This window comes from Pelodiscus sinensis, chromosome 21, assembly GCF_049634645.1.
Source record: "Pelodiscus sinensis isolate JC-2024 chromosome 21, ASM4963464v1, whole genome shotgun sequence".
NCBI lineage: Eukaryota > Metazoa > Chordata > Testudines > Trionychidae > Pelodiscus > Pelodiscus sinensis.
Window position 1 is genome coordinate 4,126,956 of NC_134731.1, and position 12,896 is coordinate 4,139,851.

General features: G+C 42.9%; 1 protein-coding gene across 2 annotated transcripts in view; it reads left to right on the forward strand.

The window, feature by feature from the left end:
- The window catches only part of AKAP10 (A-kinase anchoring protein 10), a 35,687-nt gene that overhangs the window by 20,362 nt on the left and 2,429 nt on the right, over positions 1-12,896 (forward strand). For both annotated transcript variants that reach the window (XM_006138680.4, XM_075904645.1), the window contains 8 exons: positions 151-274; positions 1,820-1,956; positions 3,162-3,306; positions 3,885-4,061; positions 7,593-7,702; positions 10,321-10,403; positions 11,027-11,079; positions 12,625-12,720. In XM_006138680.4, the coding sequence (XP_006138742.1) occupies positions 151-274; positions 1,820-1,956; positions 3,162-3,306; positions 3,885-4,061; positions 7,593-7,702; positions 10,321-10,403; positions 11,027-11,079; positions 12,625-12,720 (925 nt within the window). The remainder of the gene's footprint in view (positions 1-150; positions 275-1,819; positions 1,957-3,161; positions 3,307-3,884; positions 4,062-7,592; positions 7,703-10,320; positions 10,404-11,026; positions 11,080-12,624; positions 12,721-12,896) is intronic.

The window sequence follows — 12,896 nt, forward strand, 5'->3', positions numbered from 1 at the left end:
ACTATTGTTTCTTATCTGTTTTGCCTTTATCTGACTAGATTTTTTTTTTAAGCATCCTGGAGCAGGCACTCGGTTTTATTTGTAAAATGCCACATTTGCTGTTGGCACTTGATAACTAATAATATTTAGTATCACTTTGTCTATGTGCAGGCACTTTAGTGAATTTTTGCGAAGTCACCATTTCTGTAAATACCAGATTGAGGTGCTGACCAGTGGGACTGTTTACCTGGCTGATATACTCTTCTGTGAATCAGCACTGTTCTATTTTTCTGAGGTAGGTCCCTCCCACCACCACCCCACAGTGTAGTATAAAAAAACCATGTATGCCATAAAAGCTTTATTTTAGGATCCCAGTAATTTATAACTTGAAAATAGCAGATACACATAATGCTAGGGGAAAAATGCATTCAGCTATTTTTCCTTTTTTTGTAGAATCATTCCAAATGTTCTAATTTCTTTGTTTTATTTTAGGCTGAGCTTTCACACATCCCTTCTCCTGTGAAGAGCTCCATCATAGCATTGTCTTTTTGCTCTGTACCAGGATATTGTAACAATTCATTTACCTACCCCTCATGGGGCTACTAGAAGGTTTAATGTCTGTAAAGCTTTTTGAGAAGCATGAAAAGCCCTGGAAAAGTACCAGGAATTGTAGCAAAATGATAGGCACAACAACTTAATCTCTTGGGGTATGTCTACACTGCCACGCTAGTTCGAGCTAGGGTGGCTAATGTAGTCATTCGAACTTGCAAATGAAGCCCGGGATTAAAATATCCCGGGCTTTATTTGCATGTTCCCAGGCGCCGCCATTTTTAAATGCCCGGTAGTTCGAACTCCCTGCCCGTGGCTACGCGCGACACGGGCTAGGTAGTTCGAATTAAAGCTCCTAATTCGAACTACCATTACTCCTCATTGCAGGAGCTTTAATTCGAACTACCTAGCCCATGTCGCACGTAGCCACGGGCAGGGAGTTCGAAGTACCGGGCATTTAAAAATGGCGGTGCCCGGGAACATGCAAATAAAGCCCGGGATATTTTAATCCCGGGCTTCATTTGTAAGTTCGAATGACTACATTAGCCACCCTAGTTCGAACTAGCGTGGCTAGTGTAGACATACCCCTGCAGAGTAAGCTGCTAGCAGGTAGAATTTTTTAATCTTGCCTTGGCTTTTAGCTATTTGATAATCTTGCCAAAAGAAGCATTGACAAGAAATACTGGGCAAGATTCTGATCTGGGTCATGTTGATATAATGCATGACTTCAGACCAGCACATGGCATAATGAATGTTTGAATTTGAAATAGCTTCACAATAGCAGTGCTCTCTGTTTGGAGAATTGGGCTTGTTGGCAGGACAGAACTGTTTTAATAGCCTAACTACAGTATTCCAAACTACAGTGGCCTGTATATCTTGAAACAGCAGGTTAAGAAGCCCAAACACCCACACTGGTTTAGTGTTGCATTAAGATAACATCCATACAGTGTGAAAATTATTTTTCTGTGTTCCTATGTGTTTTCATTTGGTACGGGTATGTGCAATTACCCAGGCATCATGTGTGACTGAAATATTGGCGTTTTTTATTACTAGTTTTTTATGGTATTTGTGAGTGAAGCCCTCTTTGTAAACAATGCATCTGACCACCCAGAAAACCCATGTGGTTTCTGCCCAGATAACTTGTGTATTGATGTGTGAATCAGGTTTTTTGGCCAAAAAAAAAAATTTGAAAAGGGACCAGGTCTGCCTATGTTCCCCTTCCACTTCTTAGTAAAAACTTGTTTGCTCTTCTTTGAAAGGTTATATTTAATATTCTTAATTTCCCTTCCAGTACATGGAAAAGGAAGATGCAGTTAATATACTACAGTTCTGGTTGGCAGCAGATAACTTCCAGTCTCAGCTTGCTGCCAAAAAGGGCCAATATGATGGGCAGGAGGCACAGAATGATGCCATGATTTTATATGATAGGTGAGTTGTTCTAACAATCATTTGCCTCCACAGCTCCAGTTAGAAAAATCTGGTACTTGTATATGTGGCATTGCACACAGGGATAGTTTTATTTTTTCAGTAAACCTTTTGCATTCTTGGCTTTCTAGATATTTGGTATATGGGACTGTGGGGCGTGGGCGTGTTTTATTAAAGGTGACCTCCAATGTAAGTGTGTGGAAAATGGACCTTTTTAAGTTCCTTGTATACAAAGACGTCTAAAATCTTTGGAAATCATTTTTCATGATCTTTCATGAGAAATATTGATTCTCATCTATCCTGTGTATGCTGGAGGACTCCATGGGTAACTAATGACTATTGTCATCACAATCCAGAGCAGTAGGGAGGGGAACAGTTTGTTGGTCACTGTTTACAACTATTGATTTGGAGTTAAATAGATTGTAATTCAAACTCCTGATGTATAATTGAGAGAGACTCTCGCTCTTGAATAGCCAGACAATCTCATGCCTTCCATAGAAGACTGAGACAGCTTCTCAGTTTAGTTCTCTAGTCAGGAAAAATGGGTAAGAAAAAACTTGTTTCTAATATTTAGGATTTTTTTTTTAATTACCAGCTTTAGATAATTAAAACCCTTCAGCTTTCATAAAGTAATAAGAAAGGGTATCAATAATGTCACGTCCACTTCTACCTTTGGAGGTTGCCTTAAACCATTTTAAATCAACAATGGTTTCCTAAACTACTTCTCAAAAACATGTTCTAAAGCTGAAGTGTGAGTGACCGGGGCAACAAGCTGTGTTGAATTCATTTATTGTTCTGCTAGGGTCTGGTGTCCCTGACCTATTTCAAACTAAGCAGCTCACTCAGTTCCCTAAAATCAGTTGTTTAATAGTTCAGTTAAAAGGAAATGAACCTGCTGTGGGTTCTTGGTGCTTCCTGCTTGCTTGCTCTACAATATAGTATTAAGTGCACAACTCTGCCCATAAGCAGTCACATAATGTACTTTATTCCATTTACTCTGATCTCATTTGAAGAGATATTTGTTTCCTCAGTTCAGGGATTTTTTCCTTAATCTTTGGCTATCAGTTGTACATTGGTTTTTGAGGCTAATGCCACCTAGTGACCACAATATAGCTAACTGTTTGGTGTGAAAAAGCTATTTTGCCCACCCAATGAACGTTTTGAAGCTTGTCTTACGTATACTTTTCTTCCACTATCCTGTTCTGCAGATACTTCTCCCTCCAAGCCACACATCCTCTTGGATTTGATGACTTTGTGCGATTAGAAATTGAATCCAATATCTGCAGGGAGGGAGGTCCACTCCCTAACTGTTTTACTACTCCATTACGGCAGGCCTGGACCACCATGGAGAAGGTGAGAGAGTGCTTTTTGAAAACAGTCTTGGAAACTAGTAGAGAGAAAAGATGATCAATAATAGATTTTTTTTCTCCCATCTCTAATGTTATCAGTTCTTAGTGTTTTATCTTCTTGCTGCAGAGGTGATGTAGAATTGTTCCCTGTGTGGTTTGTCCAATCTGTTTTTAAATCTTCCAAGAAAAGACTTTTGTGTTAATTGTTTTTGTAAAATGATCCTTTTGGAGGCTATTCCATAACAATATCTCCACTCTCTTCTGAGGTCATCCACCAGCCTCAGCTGATTTTAGGCTGTCATTACCTTTTTGCTCAGCCACATCCTTGCAGAAAAAACATTCTTAAAGTCTAGTTTAGAAAATGAGTTTGGATTAAGGTAGGGCATGAATTTAGAGCCTGATACCTGTTCCTGAATAACTCCATATATGGACATTCTAGCTCCATTAAGGATAAATGAGCCCTTAATTTCTGCGTATGGTCAGATACCCCTTCGCTGTCCTATGTGTGCCACTGTAATATTCATTCATTCAGATTGTATCCTCTGCCTTTTTATCAACACAACCACTTCCTCTGTTTCCTAGGTTTTTTTACCTGGCTTTTTGTCCAGCAACCTTTACTACAAATACTTGAATGATCTCATCCATTCAGTACGAGGAGATGAATTTGCAGGGGGGAATATTGCACTGACTCTTCAAGGCCCCAGTAGCTCTCCTGACAATGAGCCTCATACAACTGGTTCTGATGGCTCTGCCTCCCAGGTAAAAATTTCCTGTTTTACTTCCATCCTAATAGCAGCTGTGATCATTCCATAATGATATCCTCAAACCTGTGAAGAATTGCATGCCAAGCAGCTTGGTTCAGGGAACATTTTCATGTAATTTAAGTCTCATGTTTAGCTTCCCCGTTAAATTCTACATTAGAGTAGAAAATCTTTATTCTGCCTTAAATCAATAAAAGTAATTCATATGGAAAAATACAATGCAATAATTAGTTTATCGCCTATTCCTAATCCAAGTTATAATACTGTGCAGATACTGCTACAATTTGCATTTTTGGACAGTGGTTACCATTAGAAATGACAGCAGTGTTATACAGTGGAATCTGAAATACTGTAGGCGTTCCCTTAAAAACAAACAAAACACAAATATCTATGATACTGTGTTTTTACTGTTGGAAAATGTTGACTTTTTAGTTTTGACAACTGAATAAATTCTGGTATAGTTAAATTATAAACAATGTAAGTTATGGATCTTAGTGTTTATTTACAATAGCATGGTACTTAACAGCAATCTAGTTCCTGTAAAAGTCAGATATAGGAGCAGAGCATTTCTTTTTCAGATAAAATAGAGCCAGCTACTAGTGTAGAGAGGAATAGCAGTTAATATCTAGTGTCTCGAAGTTTCTGTGAAAGCAGAAAGGACCCAGCAGATTCTGTTGTGCTTTATTCATCAAGTATTCAGCTGACCTACAGGGTGGCAGTTAGGGATGTCAGCATATAGTCGACTATACGATTAACCAAAAAACCTAGGCTTATTGGTTAATCTTGTTGACTGCATGCGTATTCTCTCTCCCCCTTCCCCCCCCCTTGCTGCCTCTATCAGAGGCAACAAGGCAGGGGAGCGGGAGCTGGTGCCAGTGAGGAGCTAGCTTAAAAGCCAGCTTTCCATTAGCACCAGATCTGCTTGCCCCCACCTCCGCCCTGCTGCCTCTGATAGAGTGGCAGAGGGAGGGTGAGGGGAATGAATGTAGTGCATGCATGATAGAGGCAGCAGCGCAGAGGGTGAGGGGAGCAGGCTAGAGCCGATACACGCAGGGAGCTAGCTTGAAAGCTAACTCCCAGTTCCCCATGTGTATCGGCTCCAGGTACCTGCCTACAGAGGTGTGGGGGGGACAGGCAGGAGCTGGTGTCGCCTGTCCCCCCCAATCACGGGGAGGGGCAGGAGAGGCTGCCATGAAGCAGCCCCTGTCCTTAGGGGGTCTGAGCTCCCTGTGAACAGAGGCTGCTCTGCATCCCACGTAGCAGCCTCTGTCTATGGGGAGCTTGGATCCCCCATGGACAGGGGCTGCCGCCATCCCACGCTGCTGCCTCTTTCTCAGCACAATGGCTGCCGGCCCCACTCTTGAGGACCATGGAATAGTTGTGTAACTGCTAAGATTGCATATGGTTCCACAACTACTCAATTACACAATAGTTAACATCTCTAGTGGCGATATCTGAGTTTGTGCTCCTGTTTACGTATGGTGCACTTGAAGATGATTACATTGTGAACAAAGACTTAAGAGATCTGTTGCTGGGGAAGCCAGAGAGTTTTTTTAATAAAACACTAAATAAGACCACGGGTTGAACCTTTCTAGTCCAGCACCCTCAGGACCTGACCAGTGCCAAACCAGAGAATTTGCTGAGCCATGGGAGGTCATTATTTCTAGCAGCATTACCAACACTACCACTGCTTGCTGGGCTCTTTGAAGACATTTTGGGGTAAATTAGAGCTAAATAGCAGCACAGAACACTGATATCCAGGACTGGTGGCTGTCGTCAAACTTTATGGCACTGCAGGAAACTTGGCCAAGCTCATAAGTGGACATCCGACTAACTCAAATCATGCCGGACTAGAGAGGTCCAACATGTACTTTAACTCGTCTGTGAATCACATGGAAGTGAGACTACAACTGGCTTCCTTTGATGCTCACTTGCTTTCTAACTTCATTGACAAAAGATTAGATTGTTTACTTTTGTTCAGTGACTTGGTGAAAGTCCAGTTCTGTTTAATCTCAACTTCAGGTTTTCTGTGTTTCATTAATGGCCTCTCTGGTTCCTCACTCTTTTCTCCCCCCACCCACCCTAGAATGCAGCTTTCTCAAGAGTGTACCACTTGCATTTATAAGTGGGTTCAGCCTGGGAAATGGTCAACAGAGCAAGGCACATCTAGGAGATTTTCTTGGCTAATGGCAAACACATTTTTAGAATGGAAGTGTCTGTCCCACGTGAAAATGAAACTGTAGTTTTGTTCACATTCCATTCAGATGTGGAACTGGGGCACCGCATAGCAGTAGGTTCCGGGTTACCAGCGACTTAATTTACTTCACACATTGAGCTTGACTTCGGGGCAGAACAGTTCCAGAAATCCTGCAAATGCATTCCCTGTCAGCCTAAACAAAATAATAGCAGTAATCTCAACTGCAAAGAGAGAGAATAAGATCTGAACTCCCTGTCTGAGTGTAGCCCGCCAGATCCAGAAAAGCTGTGCTGTTGAACAAACTAAATAGGAATGTTGCTGATATAAATGGCAGAGTGTTTTTCAAAAATAGAACATGGTGTTTTGTGGTGTCCGCAGTTATGCCATTGAAAGGAGAGAGTATTCTCTTGTGTGTGCTTCCACTGCCTACCTGCCTCAGTAGTCTGAAGCAGCTGCCATGAAGGTTTCCATTTGAATACAGTGTGTTAGTGAGTTACTGTGTATGTACACTCACTCACTCACACCTTTCTTTGTTTTCTTCAAGAGGAATTAAGCAACTAGCCCAGGAAATGCACGTTTTGTTCTATGTAGGGGAAAACATGCAACATTTCCTAGGAACCGTGTATTTCCATTGAGGATTAACCATGCATTTACCAAGTAGATGGCAGGAACTGGGGGGACTTTTTTAATAGCTGCAGCTTTTGAGAGAGCTCCCTCTTTTTTTTTTTTTTTTTTTTTTTTTTTAAATTCAGAAGCAAATATGTGCATGCGCACACACAACCACTCTTGAAATCGGGGTAGGGAACCTCAGTCCCAGGGGCCAGATATGGCTCAGCATTGGGGAGCCCACGCTAGCACTCCAACCCCCCTGCTACCCACCCACAGGGCTGGAGCATACAAAATCTACGAACCTGGGCCCCTGAGACTCTGGTGTGCAAGGGGAATGTGAGAAGTGACTTTCTCCTTCTCAGTCAGGGGCTTGTCATTTGTGTGTGGCCCCCGATTGATTTTTCTGTGGCTCAGTGGCCCCCAACCCAAAAAAGGTTCCTCACCCCTGCTTTAACTAGACATATTCTGACTTGTGTATTACATGTTTTGATTTTTTTATGCTTTGTTCATGTAACTGTACATTATCACTGTGTTTAAAAATAATGTCACTTATTCTGAAATTCATATTTTGTGGGGTAGAGGCTGTAAAATATTTTTCAGTCTACTTAAAAATTGTGAACTATTTTATAGTGTACAAGAAAACTGAACTATCTCTTGACCTGGTGTGCTAAGTGGCTACTAGTTCTTTGCATTTGGCACTAATATTTAGACTTTCTGTTGTAGTCCAGTGTCAAAAAGGCTAATGTTAAAATCCTGAAAAATTTTGATGAAGCAATAATTGTAGATGCTGCAAGTCTGGATCCAGAATCTCTATATCAACGAACTTATGCAGGGTAAGGTTTATTCAGTGTCTATCGTTCTTTCATGTCTGCTTCACCTTTTGTTTTGTTCTTGTTGTGTCTCTTTGTATTAATACTGTAGGTAGGTACAAGCTGTAGCCAGAGGGCTATTATAGTTGTTAGTTTGTTGGATGAAAGGTGTTTTATCTCTTCAGGTAGCTGTATTGGCTTGTCTCCCTTCTGAAGAAAGCAAGCTTGTAACTCAGTGGTATTTGGTCTGCTTCAAACTCCTAGTCTCATAGTTATCGGAGCACTACTGAATTGGGAATTGAACAGTAGTATCAACCAGAACCCAGTTCAGAGATAATGTGTGTCAGCCCCAAGGCCTGAAATGTCAGTACTGGCTAAGGATTTAAATTGCGGTTAATTGACTAGTCGAGTAGTCAATGGAATTTCCATCGACTGCTCGACTAGTTGATAGGCACTTCTGCATTCCTCCTTTGAAATGTACAAGAACCTCCCCACCACCACCACTGATATGCCGGGGATTAGCCGTGCAGAGGTTGCCTCTTTGAAATGATGCCTTGGTGTTTCAAAGGGGCAGCAACATGGAGCCCGGGGTCAGCTGGGGAGTCGCCAACTGATCCCCAGCTCAGCTGTGCAGCTGCTGCCCTTTTGAAGCACCATCTTGGGGAAATGCCGCTCGGAACCCGGGGTTGGCTGAGGAGCCTCCAGCTGACCCTGGGCTCCACAGCGCTTCGGTGTTTTAAAAGGGCAGCGCCACACAGCTGAGCTGCAGATCAGCTGTGCAGCGACTGCCTCTTTGAAATGCCACCTTGGAGTTTCAAAGAGGCAGTGCCACACAGCTGCTTTGAAGTACCCCTTCTCCACCCCCCCCCCCTTTGCTGCCTCTATCTGATAGAGGCAGCAAGGGGGGGGGGGGGAGAATTGACTGGTCGACTGACTATCCAATAAGCATTTGCTGATCAGATAGTTACTAGTCCTTAACATCCTTAGTATTGGCATGTATGCTGGACTTGCAACCCTTGAATTAGAAGCCCTGTGTGTTAAATCTCATCAAATAGTAATTCTGTGAGGAGCCCCTCAGCACCTTCAGCAGGTTAGAATATTGACTCTCTCCAGCTCGCAACATTGATGGAATCTTTCCACTTTCCGTGCCTCGCCCCTAAGGGCAGGTTCAGTCCTGATACCTTGATACACATTTGTGGCTCTCTGACCAAAAAAATCCACCAGTTGATAGTTTGAACACTAATCATAAAAGCCATTACTTTAAAAATTATTTTTAAACTTCTCTATGTTGGTTCTAAGATGTTTCCTCTGCCCCAGTCCCGGAAATCAATTTAGTGTTTCCTCATCTCTCATTGATGGGTATTGGGTTAGAACCATGGTGTCCCACACGCTAGCCACTAGCCGCAAGGGGCTATTTGACCGGTTGAGTGTGGGTAGTTGGCTATAGCAGTAGCTACTATATTTATGTTTTCAGAATAATGTGGCTAGTTAAGCTATTATTAAGCTTCAGAACTGGTTGGACACCACGGGGTTAGAAGGCAGCAAGCCCAGAAGATCTAAGCAGTGTGCACCCTTAATTGTCTTCCTCCCTCTCACCACCTAGAGAAGATACTTTTGTTTTCTATAAACCCAATTCATTGTGCTTTTCTTCTGGCTCTTAAGTCGTTTCCTGTTGTGGTAGTCATCAAAGTATTGGATGCTTTTGGTTTTGTGCCTTTTTGCCATGTCTCTCAAATAGAAGATGCTTCTTCTGTGGCTTATATTATAAAAAAACTGATTCCTTAAAATAAGGATTCAGATGGATGGAAATTGCTCTATGCAGCTATAACAGAAAAAGATAGCACTTTTTTTAGTTTGGGTTTGTCCCTTTTTTGCCATTTTATAATGTTATAAGGAGGTCATGAAACATGGTGTCCTGGAAATTTAATTATTTCTGCTCATTTCTCCTGACTTTAGAAATATCAGGAATATCAACTGTGGTCATCCCTGGTGTTGCCAAAGGGCTCTCTGATTGTAGGCAATATTAGGGAATGCATGTCATTAGAGCTTCAGTTAATTGAAGGGACAGAAATGTCAAATCTTTTAAAAGGGTTTCTTTTTTCCCAAATGTTAACTAGCTATGGAAATTATATAGGTACCGGGAGAAAGTTTAAAACACCCAACTAAATCTCGCCCAATCTCAACTACTTAACTTTCACTGTCCTGCTTCTTTTTGCATCATCAGTGTCTTACAGACTAGACAGGATTTATCTTTGTAATGTGAAGAATTGTGGAGGATGGGGCAACTGAGTCATAAAAAGCACAAGCCAGATTTATTTCATGTTCAGGTGTCCTTTAACTTGAGTCAGCTGTTCCCGATGTATTTTGATGGCACTTATTGCTGCAGATGTTTGTGGTATAATCTAATCATTTTGAGGTTTGTACCTCTCTCTGCTAGGTTCCTAGAAATGCCATTCTATCGAATAAACTTCAGGTTTAAATGAAAGAGGGAAAATATCCGGATGGTAAAATGCCAGCCCCGTCTTTTGGGTGCAAGCATTTCTCAGCCATTATAGAGAGCTTTGCTCTGATTCTACTGAGCAGTTTTTCACATTGCGCCCCTGGCTAACCTGCGTCGCTTTGTCTGCTGCCTCTTGCTGCAGGAAGATGACATTTGGAAGAGTCAGTGACCTGGGACAGTTTATCAGAGAATCTGAACCAGAACCTGATGTAAAGAAATCAAAAGGTTTGCTTTCCCGTTCCTTCTCTGCGTCTGTAAATGTTTAGTATCAGCTGCTCTCTTCATTGTCCCGGCCAAGGAGCGCTGGATTCTGCTGCCTTTGGAGTCATTCCATGTATTTTTGTCAAGCAGAGGCGAGTGCTTGTGGGTCTGTCCTGTACATTCACCCCTTGCTCATTCCCCTGCCAGACCTTGTGTTCCTGCTCCTTCAGGACTCAGTTGTGCTGTGGGCAACCTCTGGGGTTTGAACTATTGACCAAGCCCGACAGGGACTGGGAAGCGACTAAAAGCTGAGCTGATAAAAACCTCTTCAGTGTTTGAACTTAAAGAGCTTCAGTGGCTCAGCTCTCAGCTGGCTCTCCAGCCTGCTTTACCCTCACTCCAGTCCTGTTCCTCAGTGTGCTTCCAGGGAGCTGAGGCAGAGAAATGAACCTGACTCAGTGCAGTAGCTCCCCTTAAATCCCTATCTCCCACCCGTGCCGCATGACCTCTGCCCAGCAGCAGCAACAGAATGTCCCTGTCTGGGGCCTCGTTGGGCAGGGAGGCTTTTCCAGAGCAGGGCACGGAGTACTTGGCTGAGTTGATGAAGATTTGCCTTGAATCCTTTTTCTGTTTTTCTCAACAACAAGGGTCCATGTTTTCACAAGCGATGAAGAAATGGGTGCAAGGAAACACGGATGAGGTACGGCCTGTTTTCAAGCTGCATTTTTGGGGTGTAAAAATCTGGATTCATCATTTGGATGAAGGGTCTCAGAATCCTGACCATTGTCTTTGTCTGACGTTCCTCCAGCTTGTTAACAGACAGAATGTTCCAAAATGACCTCCCTGCATTTGGGAGACCAGTTTGACCTTTGGCATTGCCAGCTGATTGGCTTAACTAATGTAACTGGTAGCTATAGGCTTGTGGATTGGGATTTTCTGTTGTCTCTGGGGGCTCATCTAGACTACATCCCTCTTTTGAGAGAGGAATGTAAATGAGCCCGATCAAAAGCGCAAATGAAATGCAGATTTAAATATCCCACATTTCATTTGCATATTCGCGTCGATCGCTGTTTTGGAAAAGAATATTTCAAAAGTGAAACGGCTGTCTAGACTTGATTCTTTCAGAAAAAAAACCCTTTTGAAAAGATCTTACTCCTTATTATTTTCAAGAGTATGGGATCTTTCGAAAAAGGGATTTTTTCCCCGAAAGAACTGCGTCTAGACTGCAGTTTCATTTTCGAAATACCCTTTTTTGAAACAGCGATCGGACGTGAATATGCAAATGAAGTACGGGATATTTAAATCCGCGCTTCATTTGCAGTTTTGATTGGGCTCATTTACATCGCTCTTTCAAAAGAGGGATGTAGTCTAGACATAGCCTGAAAGGAGACAAACGGCAAACGAAAGGGATTGGGATTTCCAGATAACCAAGCAGCATTCATTTCTTCTTCAAGTGCTAGTCCCCGGGTGTATTCTGTGGGCACCACTCACCTGGTCTGGCATTATTTTTGGGTCCATTACCCTGCACATGGGCCATAGCCCTTTTCATGCTCTAATTTCAGAGCCTAAAGGATGATCCAGGCCAACGTCTCCCAGTTCTTTCTTACTGCTACATGCTCTGAGTCCAAAGGGGCCGTAGAATTGCCAGGCTCCGGCGGGGGCAGCTCTGCATTACCAGAAGGGACAGCACTTTGGGGAGGGGCTGAGGCAACCAGCCCTTAGCACTTGCCCAGACCGTGCATGGTCCTCCACCCCCAGCCAGCCCTTAGTGCTGCCCAGACCACATCATGCCCTTCTTCCCCCGTGACTCCAGCCAGCCTTTAGTGCCACCCGGGACTCTGGTGGCAATTTAAAGCACCTGGGGCCCCACACCGATGGCAGGCCTTCCTGAGTCAGTCATGTGGGGCACGTGCCACCCAGATTTGCAATACAGATAGGGGACTACACACCTCAAAGAGCCTCCAGTACAGGTAAGTAACCATTTTGCACAGGGAGTGCTAATTGTTCTGTGGTGATGCTGTAACATGACCACTGCATCTAGGTTGAGGGCTGTTCAGGACTGAGCATCTCCCCATAAAGTAAATCTGAGGTTCCTCCTGCCACTAAATGGGAAGATTTGCCATTAGGAAAGCATCTGTAACTGCTCCTGTTCTGCACGTTTAAAATGTGACTGTAGGAAGAGCACTTTTGGACCTATGACTCAAAGAATTAACAGTTTCAAATGACTTAGTTTCCTTTGTTTTAGGCCCAAGAAGAGATGGCTTGGAGGATAGCAAAGATGATTGTCAATGATGTTATGCAGCAGGCACAAAATGGGCAGCCTTTGGAAAAAGTTACAAAGGTAAATACAGAAACCTCAACCATCTTCTTCTTTTCCAGACTGACTTAGGTAAAACGTTGGGAAGAATGGAGCTTTTGCACACTTTTCAGTGCGAGTTTGAGAATGTCTGTCTCAGGATTTCTTGAGAGTTCTCATTAGTATGATATCAGAAGAATGTCTGAGACAGCAAGATAATT